At 43.0% G+C, this 21,415-nt stretch overlaps 1 protein-coding gene across 1 annotated transcript in view; it reads right to left on the bottom strand.

The window, feature by feature from the left end:
* drp2 (dystrophin related protein 2) overlaps window positions 1-21,415 on the bottom strand; it is a 126,409-nt gene that overhangs the window by 72,611 nt on the left and 32,383 nt on the right. Inside the window, exon 3 of the mRNA XM_070444141.1 lies at window positions 10,860-11,016. Coding sequence (XP_070300242.1) covers window positions 10,860-11,016 — 157 coding nt within the window. The remainder of the gene's footprint in view (window positions 1-10,859; window positions 11,017-21,415) is intronic.

Below are 21,415 nucleotides of genomic sequence, written 5' to 3'. Positions count from 1 at the left end.
TATAATAATTACAATTCCCTTCTCTCTGTCATGCTCCAAAGCACCTCTCACTCACATGGCGCTCTCAGATATCTCAATTCTTATTAGCCAATGCCCGTCACATGATCGGGCCCTTCTCAGCGGTATCTCAGCTAAGATGTAGGCTACAAGTGAAGACAGACGCAATTGCTCGCGTCCCTCTCATTGAATTCCCGAGGCGCATATTGAAGATGTTAGAAGAACTGTCTACATTTAGCCTACTTTTCATCAGCCAACAAGATGAGTGGGCCCAACGAACAGCAAAAGCACTAGCCTATGTCAATCTACTATCCCCCATAGTACAAAGGTTGACCTATTATATTGGTCAACTTGTCCTTCTGTGCAATAAATAAATATTCCAAACATACTCTTGGACAGTTGTGGGATGCTTTAGATCCCAAATTAATACAACCACTCGCATAATTTTTTTTTTTTAAAGCAATGAGGCTGATGCAACAGGTCAGAACGTTTAGCTTAAAATGTTGATCAACTATTAGGCTGTTTCTTCACATTATAAGCGCAGAAATCACACACGGCAGTAGGCTGTGAGCGTGAATGTTCCAAAATGCAATAAATTAGCGTGAAAACACCGTTCTCAAAAGTTAACACAAATGTGATTATGYATGTAATGCTCTATTATGAAGGTGCATTTTTTTTGTGAAAATTATCTTCCCCAAATTTGAAATTTGCATGCCAGTGAAAGGCGCTGCATGGTCAATCCAACGTCTGCATTGGCATGTAGCATTTACGGTGATATGGCCTCTGCAGAAGTCTGGGCAATCATACTTTTTTCGCTTTACAGAGTAGCGCAGAGCTGTTGTGAAGGAAGTTGTCAAGGAAGTGAGTTTGTGTTTATACAGGACCTAGCGCCCTCACCTACCATCAACCAATCATGTCAGTGCGGAGCAATACTGAGCCCTACGCATTGTTACAAAATTTGAGAGGCACAAGACAATGCCGTACGGAGCTCAATTTGGCCTCTGCGTGCGTCCGGGTGCTCCGCAATTACATCACACCATCCATACACCGCTTCCGACCACATTTTCGGATCAAGCATAAATTGTCTCTTAGGCACCTACACCGGTTGTAAAGCAGATTAATGTGCTTCATTTTAAGAAGTTATTTGTCCACTTTAGTTGTGACACAAACCTTATCAAAACATATATGCTTATGGCAGGGGCGAAAATCTGATATCAACCTTGGAGGGGACAATTACATTAAATTTTCTCAAGAGCAATTCCTGAGGGGGACACCAAAAGTAGTGCTGTAACACATAGCATACGTTGTTATATGTTAAATGTATATTGAGGAACCATAATTCCTACAACTGGATAATTGATAGGTACAGTAGTTAACTGAAGGGTTTTCCCAACTTGTTCAAATGTTTAAATCATTATAATTCTACTACTAATAATAGTTATAGCAGTGCTCCTTACCAGTCCAGTATGTATGCAGGTATTCGTACTTACAACCAGCAATATCAAGAAAGGTCAGTAGGTGACAATGGTACTGTACACTGTATGGGTGTAGTTTTCATAAATACAATGAACATGGTGTGATCACATCTAAACGAATCTCCATTGAGAACCATCACAAAGTTGGTCTCCGTATTGAATTGACCTTTTAATTGGACTTTTTCTGATACATTTATATAGTCATTAAATATGTGCACCTGGCCTGAGTCTACTACAATATCTTTGCAAGAACAAAAAGCTTAAAATAAGTACAGTTCTAAAAGCAAAATAACTACTTCAATGAAAAACCCAAATAAATCAAACAAAATATCCTTCAGTCAGTGTCTCAACTCTTCAAACAGCAGCTATGGACAAGTATGTCGCACAAAGTATGCAATTTTAAATAAAATAACATGAAATAAATAATTTGTAATTGTACTGAAAACTACTAAACAAAAGAACAAATATCAATTACACCAGGGGTTCTCAAACAGGAGTCCATGGACTAATTGCAAGGGGTCGTGAAATAAAAAAGTGTAATGAATGTAGTCAGACCACAAGGTTTCCAGTAAGTTTACATATAATATAGAGGGGGTGGAGTCCCTGAGGACCGCTCAAAACCTTGCCTGCCTTGCCTCAAAATATGCAGGGTTCCAGTACCCCAAAAAGGTTGAGAACCACGCTATACACACTACTGAACAAAAGAACCGAGCATATGTTTGCGGGTTTCCTCAACAACAATCAGTTGCCACTTTCGCCAATGCCCTCGCCTGTTGTCTCCGACACCCTGTATAGCCCAATAAACTCCTTGTGAGGGACATGGTCATGGTCAACATAACGCAGACAGACATTCTCCTGTTCAGCACCAGAGACATCTTGAGTACCATCAACAATTAATGAAAATTGTACAATCGGAAGAGACCTAATCTCAGCTGCAATGCCTCGAATGACTATTGGCCATGATGTTCAGAATTTCATTCTGTGCTTTGGGGCCTGTGTACATTGTGGTACGCTCTGTTAACCACTTCAGTAAAATGGATCATCCTCTTCTGCCCTAAGTTTTCAAAAATCTGGTATAAATTCCCACTGTCATCCTCCGTGTGGCCTCTAAAGGCTTGTCCCTGTCTTACTACATGCCGCACCGAACTAACAATTTTCATCACGCAATGCCTTGCGTATCCTGCTGTTTACCCACGCGCTGGATAACTGGACACTGATTGGATTTAGCTGGTGTGCTTTACAATTACAAAGTGGCGGTGGGTTTGGCAGTTTTGATGTGCTGTGAATTTTTCAATGGCTTTTCTCCAGTTCCTAAATCCTGCACTAATTAAGGCAGCATCTGCTCTTTGGCCAAAAGATGGCTGTCTTGAAAACCCTTGGCTACAGTGAAAACACAACACTCCTTTTATTGATGGATTATAATGTAGCCAGGGGAAATCGCGAAACCATCTCTCTTGAAACGTCAACACTCTGTTGGCAAGAGTTTGCGGTTCTATAAATTGTGGGTGTGGCTGATATGGTTTTGTGCCATCACTGTGGTAACTGGACAATGCTGTGCCACTGTCTCCCTATACTGGTGGCTGCTGGCAACAAGGGTGACACTTGGTCCTGCCGTGCTGTGACACTGTCCTCTGAAGTCTCCTCCCTGGCTCTTTCCCTTTCACCACCCTAACTGACTCACAGTCTGTCTCCTGAAAAATAAATAAGGTATTTGCCGTACTCCTAACTACCGGTACAAAACTACACAATTAATCACAACAGCAATACCATTGCCGTAAACAAATCTTAGTTTAGTCACCAGTTTAAGTTGAGAGTGGGGTATCCATGGCATTTTCCAATTATGTCCTATTTTACAAGTCAAAAAAATTGAGAACCTTTCATATGTTGCCAAACAAAGACTCAACAAACTTACCTGAGACTCCCTGTCTCTGCCAATCTGTCCCTGCATATCTGTCCCCAGCCTCGCTGTCTGTGTGCCATCTGTTGCCTGCTCTGCCTAATGACATCATTGTGAAACATTTCCATTAGCATTTCACTTCTTTCTTATGAACATTTTATCAACTAGTCTTTGAGATTAGGCTACTAGAGTTCTTACTATGCGTTTTGGTGTACTGACAAATACTCTGATGTCCGTCTTCTTACTTTTTCTGCCATTTTTTCTACCTGGCTGGCTGGCCTAGCTGCACACACACACATTTACACAACACATGCTGCAACCTTTTGTAATTTTAATAGTTTTGTTCATATTGGGCTGGCTTTCCAACAATAGCTGAATTTGTAAAGCAAGCGAGCACCAATTCCGTTTCTGGTGTTTGCTATAATCTTTGCTACCTGGTTAAATAAAGGTGAAATAAAAAAAACATAAAAAGTTCACTAGCGACAATTTATCTTTTGCAACGAGACCATTATATATATTTAAGACAATGTAGAAGAGAGTGTAGTTCTGTTCTGTTCAGTTTGGACTTCAGTTTATCGCTAACCTTATCACAGGGACGTCGAAGCACTACAGCTGCATGCTGATCTTGGAATAAATTGACGATAGCAAAGATCCATCTTTGACGACGCCACATAAATGGAATAGGTACTAGCTAGCTTGATAGTTAATGTTTGTTTAGTTTTGCGCGCTAGCTCTGCAAATTCAGCTAGTGTGTGAACCCTGCCAACATAAAAATAAATAAATAACATTGCTATGGATTGACTGGATTAACCTCACGTCAGTTACGTACATATCCCTTCGGGACAGTAGATACGATCCCTCTATTACTTTGCCAGCTAAAGAACTGGCAGTGGATCAAACCATTGTGAGGCAAAGGGCGGGGGGGGTCGCAATCTTTTGAAACTTAAAAACGCGCTATTAAGTGTCTATAATCAGCACAGGTGCTTTCATTGCGTATTATTAATATTATTGAAATTACATAGTTATGTTTACAGTGATATATTGGGGGGGACAAATCATATTTTTCCCAAGATGGGGGGGTCGTGTCCCCCCCGTCCCCCCTGGGATTTCCGCCTATGGCTTATGGGCAAGGCTACATGAGGTGTGCGACTAGGATTTGAAAAAGTTTTTTAAAAAGCATTCTCTGTTTCTTGCCTTACTGAACACGCTGGGCATTATTATTGATAATAAATCATTGATGCCCATCGTTGATAGGCTAATATAATCACCCATCAGACTACTCTTAATTTAATGTTGTCTTACATATACTAAATAATATGTTTGAAATTAGTTTTGATTTAGAATGGACCATTATCATGTACCTATCTCAGAACAGGGGCACGGGGAAAAACAATACATGTAATTTWTGCACTTAAATAGCGAATGGAAGACGCTTTTCCTGTGGTTCATTTTCATACCAGCCAGGTAGGCTATACTCCGGTTGTAAAAGCGAAGAAATGTACTTAATATTAGGAAAGCTGATAAATAAATATAATAGGCCTAGTCTATAGAAAGCTGATGGCATCCTGCTCTTTTTAATAGAGTCCATCAAAACTCTGTTTTCTCACACAATTGCATAGCCTATAGAAATGTTGCGCAACATCAGCTCATTGGCTCTCATGAAGAGATTGATTTTATTTTTTGAAAACATTTGCATTGATGTCAGAGTGATTAGAGGGACAATAGAGTGCTGAGTACCAGGCAGTTAGCAAGTTTGGTAAGCTACTAATGACCATCAGCAGCATCAGAGCTTGAAGTCTAATTACGCGACTAAACGATCACGTGGAATTTGAATGTGGTCATGACTGCTGGTGTGGTGGTAATATGGTCACTGTAACAGCCCTATTCATAGCTAACCACCTCAGTGGCTTTCCATAGTTCCCCTACACACATCGCAGCTAGCGCTGTCCATTGTGTTGACACAGTGCAGAGAAGATACAGATTTTGCGCCAACGTGTCATTTTAACTTTTTTTGCGATTTTTGTAAAGGGACAAAAAACTAAAACTGAGGGGGCACACGTTTCAACTGAGCCCCCTTTTGCTCCCTCAAGGAGCCGGGACAGGGTTTCCCCTGTGGCGAGCGGCGCAGTGGCGACTGTCTTTCAGTGGCTATTAAACCCCATGACTGCAGCCAGTCACTGCCTGATAACACCAGCCTCCTTCCTCACTGACGGGTTTAAATACGGAGCCCCACTGAACTGGCATATACCACTGATGCTAAGCAAACATGCAGAAATGTGTTCTGCGCAGGAGCTGTGGTTTATGATAAGATTTCCTGCTGAGGTTACTAAGGAAACTCAGATTTTAACCCGCTTGTTTCGTTTTTTTCTGAGTGAGCGGTTGGTACCCAAGGTGGGATTGCGGGTTTACTTCCCTCCCTTAGGTCTCCGCTGCGTTAAAACTTTAATTCCAGCTAAATTTCACACTGAGGGGTGCCGTCTTTGGCTGAAGGAACATTAAATATAAAGACTTCAGATCCAATTAGGCTACATTATGCATGATGGAGGAGGAAGAGTCATAGAAGGAAATGGTTTCATTGCCCCCTCCAAACATGTTGACGGTCCCCCATTTATGTCTGGGGCCCCCAGAGACACCATTACATTGAGCTTTCTCAGAACACATGGCGCTTGTAACGTCAGGGAAGGGGGTTTGACTCCAGGGACCACCCATTCGTAAAATGTATGTACGTACGAATGACTGTAAGTCGCTTTCGATAAAAGCGTCTGCTAAATGGCATATATTATTATAATTATTTTTAGTTTCATTATCTTCATTCCTCTCTCTTTTCTCGGATGAATAGATTATGCACTACACACACACACACACACTTATAAGAACACTACACACACACACTTATAAACACCTACACACACACTTATAGAACACTACACACACACACTTATAGAACACTACACACACACACACACACACTATTAGAACACTACACACACACACACACACTATATAGAACACTACACAACACACACACACACACTTATAGAACACTACAACACACACCACACACTTATAGAACACTACACACACACACACACACACACACTTATAGAACACTACAAACACACTTATAGAACACTACACACACACTTATAGAACAACACACACACACACACACCACACTTATAGAACACTACACACACACTTATAGAACACTACACACACAACACACACACAACACACACACACACACACACACACACACCACACTTATAGAACACTACAACACACTATAGAACACATACACACACACACACATAGTAACACACACACACATCACACACACTTATAGAACAATGCCTTTCTTAAAATCAATACACAGAAGTATATATTTTAAACCTGCATATTCAGCTAAAAAGAATCCAGGTTAGCAGGCAACATTAACCAGGTGAAATTGTGTCACTTCTCTTGCGTTCATTGCACGCAGAGTCAGGGTATATGCAACAGTTTGGGCCGCCTGGCTCATTGCGAACTAATTTGCCATAATTTTACGTAATTATACATAACATTGAAGGTTGTGCAATGTAACAGGAATATTAGACCGATGGATGCCACCCGTAGATAAAATATGTAACGGTTCCCTATTTCACTGAAAGAATAAATTTGTTTTCGAGATGATAGTTCCGGATCGACCATATTAATGACCTAAGGTCGTATTTCTGTGGTGTTATTATGTTATAATTAAGTCTATGATTTGATAGAGCAGTCTGACTGAGCGAGGGGCACCAGCAGGCTCGTAAGCATTCATTCAAACAGCACTTTCGTGCGTTTTCCAGCCAGCTCTGCTGATTATGAATTCAAGCTATCAACTCCCGAGATTAGGCTGGTGTAACCGATGTGAAATGGCTAGCTAGTTAGCGGGTGCGCGCTAATAGCGTTTCAAACGTCACTCGCTCTGAGACTTGGAGTAGTTTCCCCTTGCTCTGCATGGGTAATGCTGCTTCGAGGGTGGCTATTGTCGATGTGTTCCTGGTTCGAGCCCATGTAGCAGCGAGGAGAGGATGGAAACTATACTGTTACACTGGCAATCTAAAGTGCCTAAAAGAACATCCAATAGTCAAAGTATACGAAAATACAAATCATATAGAGAGAAATTGTCCTATAATTCCTATAATAACTACAACCTAAAACTTCTACCTGGAATATGAAGACTCATGTTAAAAGGAATCACCAGCTTCATATGTTCTCATGTCTGAGCAAGAAACTTAAATGTTAGCTTCTTACATGGCACATATTGCACTTTTACTTTCTTCCCCAACACTTTGTTTTTCATTATTTAAACCAATTGAACATGTTTCATTATTTATTTGAGGCTAAATTGATTTTATTGAGAATTATATGAAGTTAAATAACAGTGTTCATTCAGTATTGTTGTAATTGTCATTATTACAAATAAATAAAAAAATCGGCCGATTAATCGGTATCGGCTTTTTTGGTCCTCCAACAATCGGTATCGGTATCGCGTTGAAAAATCATAATCGGTCGACCTCTACTACACACACTTATAGAACACTACCCACACCACTTATAGAAACACTAACCACACACCACACACTTATAGAACACTACACACACACTCACACTTATAGAACACTACACACACAAACTTATAGAACACTACACACACTTATAGAACACTACACACACACTCACACTTATAGAACACTACACACACAAATTTATAGAACACTACACACACACTTACATTACACACTACACACACACACTTATAGAACACTACACACACACACGTATAGAACACTACATACACACACTTATAGAACATTCACACACACACACACACACTTATAGAACACTACACACACACACACCACACTTATAGAACACTAAACACACCACTTATAGAACACTACACACACACACACTTATAGAACACTAAACACACACACTTATAGAACACTACACATGCACATACTTATAGAGCGATGCGCACACACTCAAGCACACGCACGCACACACACACACACACAAACTGAAAGGGACACTTCCCCACGCAATGAAACACTGCAGAATAAATCCACTTAAGATCAATAACTCACATTTCTCAAACCCTGAAATCTCCACAGAAAACTCCATACAATTTCCCTCTCTGCTTTGTCTGAAAAGGTTTAGAGCAACATCACACTTGGGGAGTGGAGCTCCTTAGATAGATTATAAAGGAATATTGCATAAAAATAGGGCATAGAAAAGAAAAGGATGGTGGAGGAAAGGGGTGAGGAAGGAGGGTGGGCTTAGAGGAGGGAGGGAGCTTGTGATTTTAGCAGGTACATACTAAGTAACAAAATCTGTAGTATGGGTGGAGGGGAGGGAGGAAACAGCACGTGGGCTATAATCTCTTAGCAGGAGATAGAAGGATAGAGAGATTAGCAAGGAGAGAAGAGAGAGGAGAGAGAGAGAGAGAGAGAGAGAGGGAAGAGAGAAGAGAGAAGAGAGATGGTGGTGACTATGGTTTTTGTCCTTAATTGGGAAGCTGATTTCACAGCGGCAGTCTGTGTTAGTGGAGGGGGAGGAGGGGAGGTGAGGACCACTCTCACTGTCAATATGGCTCCTCCCCTCAGAGACACACTAGCACAAACTGACAGCACAGAAAATTGGAACGTAGGTGGAAGAGCATTCTGCTGTAGTACAGGACCAATTATGGTGTGTTGGTGGTGTGTGGTGTGTGGTGTGTGGTGTGTGTGTGTGTGTGTGTGTGTGTGTGTGTGTGTGTGTGTGTGTGTACAGTACGTATCTGCCTTCCTGCCTGCCTGTTTGTGTTTGGGGGACATATCATACCAAATGGAGATGTTTTTACCGGGAAATTGATTTTTTTTAAAACTGAAACCATTGCAAGGAAGGATTTTCTCAATGTTCAACTACAGAATAAGGAGGGGTGCAGAACAAGCCCCTGAATGTGAGAGACTCTATCTCTCCTCTTATATTCGGCACCCGGCATCTGCTTGCTTGGCTCCACAAGTCTCAGCTTTCAACGAGTTGAATTCCCCTCTCCATCAACACAGAGCAGCTGGGTCTTTTTAACATGTCAAATAAAAAGATTTCAGCTGAATCACTCTTATTTAACGACAGTTCAGGGTATCTTTTATAGATTCACCACTGGGTGGTTTTAACCAGTGGTGTAAAGTACTTAAGTAAAAAATACTTTAAAGTACTACTTAAGTAGTTTTTTGGGATATCTGTACTTTACTTTACTATATATATTTTKGACAACTTTTTCTTCACTACATTCCTAAAGAAAATGATGTACTTTTTACTCCATACGTTTTCCCTGACACCCAAAAGTACTCGTTACATTTTGAATGCTTAGCAGGACAGGAAAATGGTCTAATTCACACACTTATCAGGTGAACATCCCTGGTCATCCCTACTACCTCTGATCTGGCGGACTCACTAAACACATGCTTCATTTGTAAATTATGTCTCAGTGTTGGATATAGTCAGGGGCTATCCGTAAATTTAAAAAACAAGAAAATAGTGCCGTCTCGTTTGCTTAATATAAGGAATTTGAAATGATTTATACTTTTGATACTTAAGTATATTTTAGAAATTACATTTACTTTTGATACTTAAGTATATTTAAAACCAAATACTTTTTTACTTTTAATAAAGTAGTATTTTACTGGGTGACTTTCACTTTTACTTAAGTCATTTTCTATTAAGGTATCTTTACCTTTAAGTATGACAATACAGTACTTTGTCCACCACTAGTTTTAACACACACCACGGCCATTTTGTTGGTCCCGATCTGTCCTGCAGATAACAGCCAGAGTCTTAAATCCTGAAATAGAGTCGTTATTTTGATAGATGGCCAAATTAAGAGAGCCTCAAATCGAAGAGGTTGCTAATTGAAAGTAGGTAAATCCTTTTGGAGGGAGGGATTAGGTATGTACTGCTCTCAAAGTGCTTACTTCCCTCTATGCTTAATGTTACCGATGGGCTAACCTTAAACTAAGGTTAGTGTCAAAGCACTGAAACATAACATAGTGGCCCTATTAATTCCAAACAGGTAACTAACGAGTTTCTAGGGAGAGACAAAGTGATACTGGTTTGTGCTGTGAAGGCGCCTTTGAATTTGTTTGATCAATACGAGTCAACTGGATGGTAACTCAAACACACATTCCTGCAGCTCGGCATGAATGATGGTTTCCACTCAAGCAATTTGTAACTATAGTTCACTGTAATTACTGTGTATCTGCCTATAGTAAATTAATTAAATCACACTTTCGATAGAAGCCATGGAATGAGTTGATTGTTCCTTAGTGCCACAGAAAAAGCTTGGAATAAAAGGGGGGGGGGGGTAGCTCTCCATGAACAGGGTTGGAGAGCCCTGCCTTGTAAGAACATTCTAATTACTACCTACCATTTTGGCTTGTTTCAGTGTTTGTGATGTAGCTTTTGAAAGGGGCCCAACACAGTACCTGGTGGAACTCCCTCTGGTGTTGGACGGCCCCCACGTCACCCCCTATGGGCAGCTGCTCTGACAGCTCCTCGTCCTTGGCCGTCAGCCATTCTATGATCTCCTGCAGGGAGAGCTGCAGCTTCCCACTGTTGTCTGAGAACGCCTCAAGCCGCACCCTGCGGACACATGGACAGACAGACAGACACAGACATATAATAACCACAGTTAGGCGATGGCTGCTCATGATCCCCAATACATCTACCACCATTTGTGACATTTGTAAACTGCCTTCCCACAATCCCCAGTGTCAAATGAGTATCACTTAATGTTACAGATGCCCCTTTAAAAACATGACAACAGACAAAGTGTATGAGATGATGAAGGAACGCATGGGATATTCAATCAGTACTGTATAAGTACAAATTATGTGTCGTTGCTGGATGAGTTTCTTTGACATTAATCGATATGATGCAATTTAATATCCTTTCCTGTGCTGCGGCGTTTACATAAAATTTTTCTAAATTCCGCATATATCAACACATATGCAAGCTAAAACATTAAATCAATCATACCCGGTGTATATTACCACACATGCAAGACAATGTGAGACATTACCCCGAACAGCTACCTCTTGCAGAGGGGGTTGGGAGGAATAAACTCTGAATAAATAAATCCCAGAATGTATCTCTTTGCCACCTGCCAGAAGTGTGAGGGATTGTCTGGGCGAATCAGGGGAGCTCCATCAGGAGCACAGCTGGGTTTGGGGAGGACGGGGGGAGGCAGAGTGTGAAAGTGCCCCAGTGTTTCAATTACACACTAGATCCCCAGCTTGCAGCTACCACTCAAAATATCATTATTTCTGCAGGATGTCATTCCCCACCAGTGTCAAAACACGGACGGGGAGTGGGAGGGAGGGAGAGAGAGAGAGAGAGAGAGAGAGAGAGAGAGAGAGGAATGATGTGCCATCCGCTCTACAGCTTGTGACTTGCAACAAAGCTGCCGATATGTGAGAGGAGGGAGCACATTGTCAGAAATAGTCAATAGGTGATGTGGTGGCGGGCCCACTCTGGATAAAGACTTTTTTGGTACTAATAGAACACTACTTGTCATCTTAGCTCCGTACGTTCGACCAGGTCATTAACATAGCTGAACAAAGATGGGTAGTTTGCTTCTATGTGAAGAACACATCAGGGCACAAAATAAAAGAGACAAATACCCAGCAGCTTGGATAGCCTAATCAACATTCACTTTGTGTATGTTGGGTGTTTGTCGTTTCCTGCGCGAGACAATGGCAACTTGGCCTTTTTATTCCTGTGTGACATCTCCTAGACACTGATTATTTGACAAAGAGAGAGTTCTGCACTGTGTCTCTTAAAAGTCAGCTCACAGAAGGAAGTTTGTTGATTTGTTGTGCCAGCATGGAATTGGGCGGGCATGATGGGGTGTGTGGCAGTGCACGGCGTGGTTTTTAACGTGTGGTGTGTTGTGTGTGTGCTTGTGCGTAAGGCGTTCGTGTTGTGGTGTTGAAAGAAACGAGTACAGATAGAATCTGTCTGTATGCGTATGTGTTTAATACCATATGTCCAAAGTCAAACCTGTGTGTGTATTTGAGCGTACTGTCCCCAATCCTCTCTTGCCTACCCTCTCAGTCTCAGTGTAAATGAATCAGAGCAAAGGTTATGGTGTCATGTGTGGACCCAGCAGAACAGGCTCTAGATCAGATCTAATTGGTTCAGAGGGACACATGTTGGGCCTATACCCCCTGGGGATCCTCTGTCCTCTGCCCAGAACATTACCACTGACCCGCCAGCAGCAAGGGCGTAGTTCACACACCTGTGTGTGTGTGTGTGTGTGTGTTTGTGTGTGTGTGTGTGTGTGTTGTGTGGTGTGTGGTGTGTGTTGTGTGTGTGTGGTGTGTGTGTGTGTGTGTGTGTGTGTGTGTGTGTTGTGTGTGTGTGTGTTGTGTGTGGTGTGTGTGTGTGTGTGTGTGTGTGTGGTGTGTGATGTGTGTGTGTGTGTGTGTGTTGTTCACTGAGCAGTAGAACAAAACAGCTCTCTGCCCTGTCCACACTGACACACACATGCTGAGTTTTCTCTTCACACACACAAATGCAGACACATACGTGCATGCTAAATGTCTCCCGCACGTCACTGCCGCATCGCACCGTCACGTCTACTGCGACGCACGCACGCACGCACGTTCTTACGCACACACTCACGACACTACCACATCAACATCACACACACACACACACACACACACATCACACACACCACACACACACACACACACACACACACTTTGAGTACTTCCACACACCAAGGCACAGCACTCAGCTTGGATGGAAGCGTGGCTGATTCGCATCAGAGAGAGCCGGCGCTCTAATACCTCTTAGTTAGTACGTCCATCATCAGCGAGCTTTATTGGGGCGCTTCAAACGGCCACAAATCAAGCCTCAGCGCCCGGCCTCTCCTCTCACAGACACCCATCACATCACATCCCCAACTTCCATTTCACAGTGAAGGCGAGAAAAATAGAGAGCCGTTGCTGTAATGGAATCATTGCCACGCGCCAGGAGCTGTCTGCTACAGCTCCAGACCAGCTAGACCCAGGCTGGGATAAGCTGAGCTGGGCTGTCAGTAGAGAAGGTATGGCGACCGACGAGGCCTGGAGGTATTTCATCCCCGTTGAGCACACTAGGATTAGTTATGGACACTTTCTGCTGCATTGAGATGGCAGATGCCAAGGAGGGAGACAAGTAAAGGGGGAGGAAGAGAGAGAGAAGAGAGAAAATGTGACTCTCAGTGACCCCCTACTGAGGCGATGTCAGTGTGGCGTGGCTGTTGCCACGGTGACAGTAGTCGAGTGATGTCACAGTCATAGTCACACAGGGCATTGAAGTTATGCGTGTGCACAATAATGTGTGTGTGTGTGGGTGTGTGTACCTGTGTGTGTATGCGTGTCTGTTTATGTAGACCTAAGTGTGTGCGCGTGCACCCGCGCATACGTATACGCGTACCTGTGGGCGCGTATCAGCCCATCGGCTCAATATGAGCCATCAGGTTTCATGACAGGGCTAAAGGTCATCAATAACAATGGCCTAATGAGACGTGTAGCTGGTATGTGTAGTCACTTGGGCCGTGAGGTAGACAGACAGGCTTGTTTCCTCCACACAGGACAAATAGAACCCGCTCCATCAGGATCAAAAACAACACATGATCAAGAAAAAAGAACATGGGCTGCAGAGGCAGACACTAAACGTCACATTTCTTCCTTGCTTCAGTGTCACCAAGGATGGAAATAAAGGACAAATAGAAATAGAAATCAGGTTGGGGGATTATCGTGAGGAGGTCGCATTGTGGTTCAGCGATTCATTAATGCATAAGTATTTTTTTAGGAAGGAGGGAGAGGGAGGGAGAGGGAGGGAGAGGGGGGGAGAGGAAGAGAGAGTGAGAGGAGGAGAGACGAGGAGAGAGAGAGAAGAAGAGAAGAGAGAGAGAGAGAGAGCGAGGGGAGAAGAGAGAGAGAGAGAGAGAGAGAGAGAGAGCTAAGGGCTGTTCTAAAAGTATGTATACTGTATACAGCCTTAGCCGTGGTATATTGGCCATATAGCACAAACCCCAGAGTTGCCTTATTTCTATTATAAACAGGTTACCAATATAAATTAGAACAGTAAACAATTTGTTTTGTGTCAGTGCCAGAGAGCGAGAGGGGGAGGGGGAGATAGAGAGAGAGAGAGATAGATAGGAGAGAGAGAGGGAGAGAAAGAGAGAAGACGAGAGAGAGAGGGAGAGATAGAGAAGAGAGATAGAAGAGAGAGAGAGAGGGAGAGAGGATAGAGAGAGAGATAGATAAGACGGAGAAGGAGAGAGAGACGAGAGAGGGGAAAATGCGTGCCTGCGGATTGTGGCAGGAGGCATTGTCTTTGAGACTTGTTGTCTTTCTGTCTCCTCGCTCCCCTCCCTTACCTCCTCCTCCCCATTACCCTTTTGCAGATATTTTCATAACAGGCCAAGGGTGTGACCTCAGTTGACTTGGAGGCTTCAACTAAATGTTTTTAAAAAACAGACAGAGACTGAGGTAAAAGGCAAAAGACAGAGGCAGTCAGGCAGATTGGGCAGAGACAGAGACAGAGTTATTAGAGCAGAGACTTGGGGCAGAAACTGGGGCAGAGACGGGCAGAGACCAGGGGCAGAGGCAGAGGCAGAGAGGCAGAGACAGAACTAGGGACTCATTGGAGCTGAGCGCTGGAGGCTGGGGAGCCCAAAGTCTGTAAAATATGTAGACAGCCTCTGCTCTTCTCCATAGTGCTCCAGTGGGACTCACCTCCGTCATTAACCTGCATTCACTGGGCTCTTCCTGTGTGAATCAGCACTCTTGTGAGTAAACTGGCACACACAGCTGAGGCGTGCACACCACGCACGTGCATGCCGCACACACACACGTGATGTCTTTTATCTCTTTTTAGTGTTCTATACTTACTTACTAATAGATGGATTAGTATCTAGGCTAGAATGGGTCGTAGCATCCTCCATGTGTGCGTCTCGAATGAACATCTATCGCAATGCATAAGGCTATTAGTCTGGATGTATACCGGTAATATTCTAGTTCTCCACCCACTATGTGCTCTATAATCTTTAGATTAAGTGGTTAAAAATGAGCGTGGAGATGGTCATCGACTGGAAGTGTGTTCATGCATGTCTCCACGGCTGTGCACATATGGCTCTAATTCTATGTGATAGTGGAGTCAGTGAGGTCGGTACCACAAGTATGTCTAGTCTCCTTGTGGAGTCTAATCTGATAGTGGGTAATGGGTCGGGTGGTTATAAGACAACTTGTACGGCAGATAAATTGAGTACTAAGAGCGTTGCTCGCCATGTTATGGGCGTCGTTTCTCATTGTGGGATAAGTATGTGAGAGGAGACACTTGTCGTGCAAGTTCTCCTTTGGTGGCTCTTAAACAACTAGTGGTGCGAGAGGTAGATTAGTGATAGGTGGCTCGTGTTGAGTATAGGCATTGGTCGTAGTGATACATCCCTAATGGCTCTAATTTTCGATCTATCGATAGGAGGAGATCAAGTCGTGTTGGAGATTCAGTAGATGGCGTCCTAGCCCTCTCTCCTTTCTCTACTGAGCTCATCAAATATCTCATCGATACGCAGTATGTCAAGGATAAGTGGGTGGTTAGGAGTGTCGTGGAGGTGCTCCGTGTTGGTGGCCTAATGCGGTGGGATACGTGTGTGGTGATTGTTGCGTGCGCGCTATAGGATGTTCGTGTTCATGCTCTCTTCGCTCTATATTGTCTTGAGATCCTGCCTATGGGTAGTTGGCTGTATGCTTGTGCTTAGTTCTTCTCGCTACCTGAATGGGCTCTTAATGGCCAGTATCTGGTAGTATTTGGGCTTTGATAGTACAACTCGCGTCTTTAGCGAGTCTGCACGAACACTTAATACTGAGTCGTCTAAAATGGCTCGATGAGTGGTATCTAGATGTGTGGTGTAGATATGACTCTAGTCTCTCTTCTAGTAGTGATAGGTTCTGCTATAGGAGTGCTGAATAATATAAGATGAGTGGCTTTTCTAGTGTGTTGATGTTCTTGGTAATTCTTTCCTACTTAGTAGAGGCTTCCGTAACATTGATATCTTATAGTTTGCTAGTGGGCCTGGAGCTAGAATGTCACTCTACGCTCTTCCGTTTACTCAGAGCTAATAATTATAATAAGTAAATATTTTTGATTGGTGATGTCTTAGTCTCCTTGCAGATGGCTCTAATTGCTGAGTGAGTGCGTCCAGGAAAATACTGTGTAGATTGTCATTAGCTCTCTGCCTTTCCTGGTTTTGACTCTAATATATTTTGCTGGTAGTGGGTCATTAAGATTATCTAGATTCTTCCTCATAGCTATCGTTCTCTTAACTACTGATCAACTTTTTGTATTTCTTTTGTGTAGATCAGTTGATTCAATGGTATTGATTAATTCTATCTCCCTTATGGCTCTAATCTTATATATAGTAGTGGTATATGTGTGTGAGCGAGTGCTGGTCTCGAGTCGTCCTTATGTGCGATTCTCCTGAGTGTGCTCTCTCCTTTATTCTATCGTTGATTGTGTGTATGCGTAGTGCAGGATGTCTTAGTCTCCCTTGTGGCTCTAATCTGATAGTGGTTCTGGAGGTAGTGACTATACTGTCTCTAGTGCGACTCCACTCTTAGTCAGGACCCTCTATATCTTGACAGATGTTTGTAGTGCTCGGTCTCTAGGCAAGACCATGCTCTAGGTGCTCTCACTCTTCTTTCTGGCTAGTCCTGCTACATCTATAATCACTCTCCACACGGTGTCATGTGGTTCTTAATGAGGTTATGAATTAGTGATATCTCAGCGTCACTCAATTATATTTATTCACAAACTATTATATCCTTGTGCTGATGAGTCTTTCGTTTGAGCAGTGGGTAGCTACGATGTTTCTTCAGTCTCCTTACATGGCGCCTAATCTTTAATGCTATTAGACGTGGCTCAAATTGACATGTAGGATGTTCGTGCAGTCTTCCCTAATGTGCTCTAAATCTCGATTACTTGGTCTGGGGTGTGTAACACTGTCTAGTCCTACTCAGTTGACTCTTATTATTTCTTGCTCTCGTGTTAGATGTGGTACCAATTCACCAGGAATGTACTCATGTCTCGTCGGTTTCGGTGTGGCTTCAAATAATAGAACTGGTTGCGTAAGGCCTGTGCTTTTAGATGCCTCTTCAGCTACCCCTCTTAGATGGTTCTCATATACTTCTACGACCTGATATATAAGTGCGTGTGGGTGTATGAGTGAGTATCTGTCTTCTCTTTGTTGCCTAAATAGCATGCGATCTCTGCGTAGTGGCGGTTGGTAGACGTATCAGAGTAATCGCCTTGCATGTACACTCTACATATATCTAGCATACGTTTTGTTCGGTCAGTTTCATGTGCCTTGTAAATCTAACGACTAGGTATATGTCTTAGAGCCTCCATTATTCATGCAGTGAGACTTCTTGAGATCCTGACTGTGAGTTGTTTGGTGTATAGATGCGGAGCATTATTATGAGGACCCATTAGTCTAGTCTCCACTAAGGGTGCGTGCTGGATCTTGATAGTGTGTAGTGTGGGTATATTTGTAGAGTGCCCTATAAGTCTCCTTATTTAATCCTACTCAATGCTCTATAGATGGTAGTCGGCTTGTGGTTAGATGCTCTTGATCCCCAATTGCAATACAGACTGCGAATCACTGATAGTCCAGATGGTAGTGGGCTGGTAGATGTCTAGGTCCCCTGTGGCTCTAATCTATAGTCTTGGTGTAGAGCCGATGGGTGGTGATGTCTAGGTTCCGTTCTAATGTAGTTGTGCTCAACATCTTAGTAACTACGTAGCCGAAGAATAGTGCGCGCGCGTAGCAATGTCTATTAGGCTCTCCTCTTTGTGGCTCTAATCTGATAGTGGTAGGGGTTGGTAGATGTATTCTAGTCCTTCCTTTAATTTAGTAGCTCATATACTAATCAGCGTGTGATAGTGGTAGTGGGCTGGTAGATGTCTAGTGCTCCCTAATGGCTCTAATCTGATAGTTGGTAGTGGGGTGGCTAGATGTCTAGTCTTCCTTTATGCCTCTAATCTGATAGGTAGTGGTGTGATCCCTAGAATGCTATAGTCTCTCACTTATGGCTCTAATCTGATAGTTAGGTTAGTGGGTAGGATCTTCAGGAGTCTATAATATCATACTCCTATTATGGCGCTAATATCTGTATCAGATTGACTCTCGATGTGGGGGCTTGTAATATATCTTCAAGCTACAATCACCCGTCAATTGGCCTCTAATCTGAGAGTGGTTAGACCGTGTAATGTTCGTGAAGGTCTCCTTGAGGTTGCTCTGCAATATGATGGTGGGTAGTGGGTTTTAGTAATATTATGGCCTACATAGTATCCTTAATGACTCTAATCTGATAGTGGTAGTTGGGTGGTAGATGTTCTAGTCTCCTTATAAACTCTAATCTTGATACTCGGTAGATGGCGCTTCTTATAAGAATGGCTCTAGTCTCCCTAATGGCTCTAATCTGATAGTTGTAGTGGGTTGGTAGAGCTGGACGTCTCCTTTATGCTTAATCTGATGTGGTACGTGGGTTGGAGATGTCTAGCGTTTTCCTGCCGTCTAGTCGACAGCATCATCAATCTACTAGTCTGTAGGGCGATGTAGATGTGGCCTGTCGGATACGTCTCCCATGTGTGGCTCTAACTCTCCTATAGTGTAGTGGGTATTGGATTGAGGCACTGTATCTAAGGTACTCACTCCAACTATTCCCTAACTCTAACCTCTCCGGATAGTGCTATGCCTTGGTATTGTCCGTGAGATTATAAACCTGGACTGTACCAGTGACATACGATGTAAGTATCCATATATTCTCCTAGCTCTGCTGGATCTAATATGCTATAAGTTGAGTCGGGCTGTCAGATTGTCTAGATATGCGGTTCACTAAATTATAGTCCGGCTCCAAGTTGATGACTTGGATCGGCTAGTTGGGTGTCGTAGATTATATCTCTCTCTATGTTTGGCTCCTAATGACTGATAGTGTAGTGGGTTGGTAGATTTCTATGTCTCCCTATGGCCTTCTTCTAAAATCTCGTCCTTATAAGCTAGTGACGATGAGGTGAGTGTCGCAATGTCTCCGTCTCCCTTGTGGTCGATAATCCTGGACTAGTAGAGTTAGTTCGTGGGGTGCTCCTGGTTGATTTATAATATTAAATAATGAAAATGGCTCCCTAATTCCCCTGTTGAGTGTTCCAACCCGCCACTACGAGCCTGGCACTGGCACCATTCCCAAAAGATATGCGTGGAGCTGTGTCCCCTCCGTTCTTTTAAACGTTCACTCTCCCGCGGTTTCACTACCCGGATGTTCTAGTCTAATCCTTTCAATGCGTCGTAATCCGATAGCTCGATAAGATGTGGTTAAGATGTGTTACCTGCTTCTCCTCTTATGAAGGCCTCTAATCGTGAGAGTGGTAGGCGGTTGATAGATGTATGAGTCTTCCCTTAAATCGGACTCGTAATCCATTATTAAGTGGATAGTGGGTTGGTATGGTGAATCTCAGTCATCCTGTTATATCAACACTCTCTCTGATTATGCCTGATCCTGGTAGTGAGGGTTGTGGTTGATGTCAGTCTCCTTTATGGCTCTAGTCATAGACTGATGAACGATATGGTTAGATGGCCTAACTCTCCTTTGTGGCATCTCGAATGACCTGATAAACTATGTAGTGGGTGTCTGAGTCTAGAATGTCTAGTCCTCCCTAATAGCTCTAATCCTGATAGTGTATAGTGGGCTGTCAGATGTCTAGTCTCCCTATGGCTCTAATCTGATCAGTTGAGTGGGGTGTAGATGTCTAGTCTTCTTTATGCGCTCCTAAATCTTGATATGGTTTGTGGGTGGTTGATTGTCTAGTCTCCCTTATGGCTCTAATCTGATAGGGTAGTGGGTGCTAGATGGTCTAGTCTCCCTTTACGGCTCTAATCTGATGAGTGGTACGTGCAGAGAGGCTCTCTAGTTATGATTGTTCTAGCCTTCTTATATGGAGCTCAATATAATCTGATAGTGGTAAGAATCATGTGGTTTATGATCACAACTTAACTCCCCTTCATGGCCTTCTAAATCTGATGGAGTTAGCGCTCAAAAGATCCTATGAGAGTTACAGTAGTAGCATCTCTAGTTACTCCTTTAGGGCATATACATAGTAATATGCTTGGTGTGTTAGTGTGTTGGCATCCGTGAAACATAATCTGTAGTACCACCTTTTTACTACACACACCTCATACAACTCTCTGAATAGTACGGTTAGTCTTTTTAGATGCTCTAGCCTCCCTAATGGCTCTTATCTGATAGTTTTCAGGTGAGGCGTAGTATTTGTAGAATGTATAAGTGTGTCTACCTTTATGGCTCTAATCTTGACTTGAGAATGAGGTTTGGGTTGGTCGATGTCTAGTCCCTTTATAACTCTAAAATCTGATTAATGGTAGTGGGTCCCTGGTAGATGTCTAGGTCTCCTTTGTGGCTCTAAATACATGATTTATGAGTAGAGTTGGTGTTGATAGAATGTCTCTGTTCTTCCCTGTGCGCTCTACAACTCCTTCGTATACAGGAGGTAGATTATGCCGCGAAGATGTGGTCCTAGTTCTCCTTTGTGGCTCTAACCTATGATGGTGGTAGTGGGTCGATGTGAGTATTTACTTATGTCTTCAATCCTCTCCTCTCCTGCGGTCTGCTAAATCTACCTGAATGAGTAATGAGGTAGATTGCGATTGGTACGATTTCTCTAGGTACTCCCTTTATCTTATGGCTGACATAATCTATAGTTGTATAGTGCGATCGATTATGGCTAGATTGTTTCTAGAGTACTCCCATGTGGGCATCTAGATCTCGTCTATTAGTGGTAGTGGGTGGATAGATGTCTAGTCTCCTTATAACAGCATCGTGAGACATCTCTGTATGAGGTAGGGGCGTATAGTGGCCAGGTAGCTCACGATGAATCTAGGTACTCGCCTCGTATAGCCTTCTGACAGTCTGATAAA

This window comes from Salvelinus sp. IW2-2015, linkage group LG6.2 (assembly GCF_002910315.2).
Source record: "Salvelinus sp. IW2-2015 linkage group LG6.2, ASM291031v2, whole genome shotgun sequence".
NCBI lineage: Eukaryota > Metazoa > Chordata > Actinopteri > Salmoniformes > Salmonidae > Salvelinus > Salvelinus sp. IW2-2015.
The sequence above is the reverse complement of the archived record's forward strand: the minus strand, read 5'-3'. Positions and strand labels throughout refer to the sequence as shown.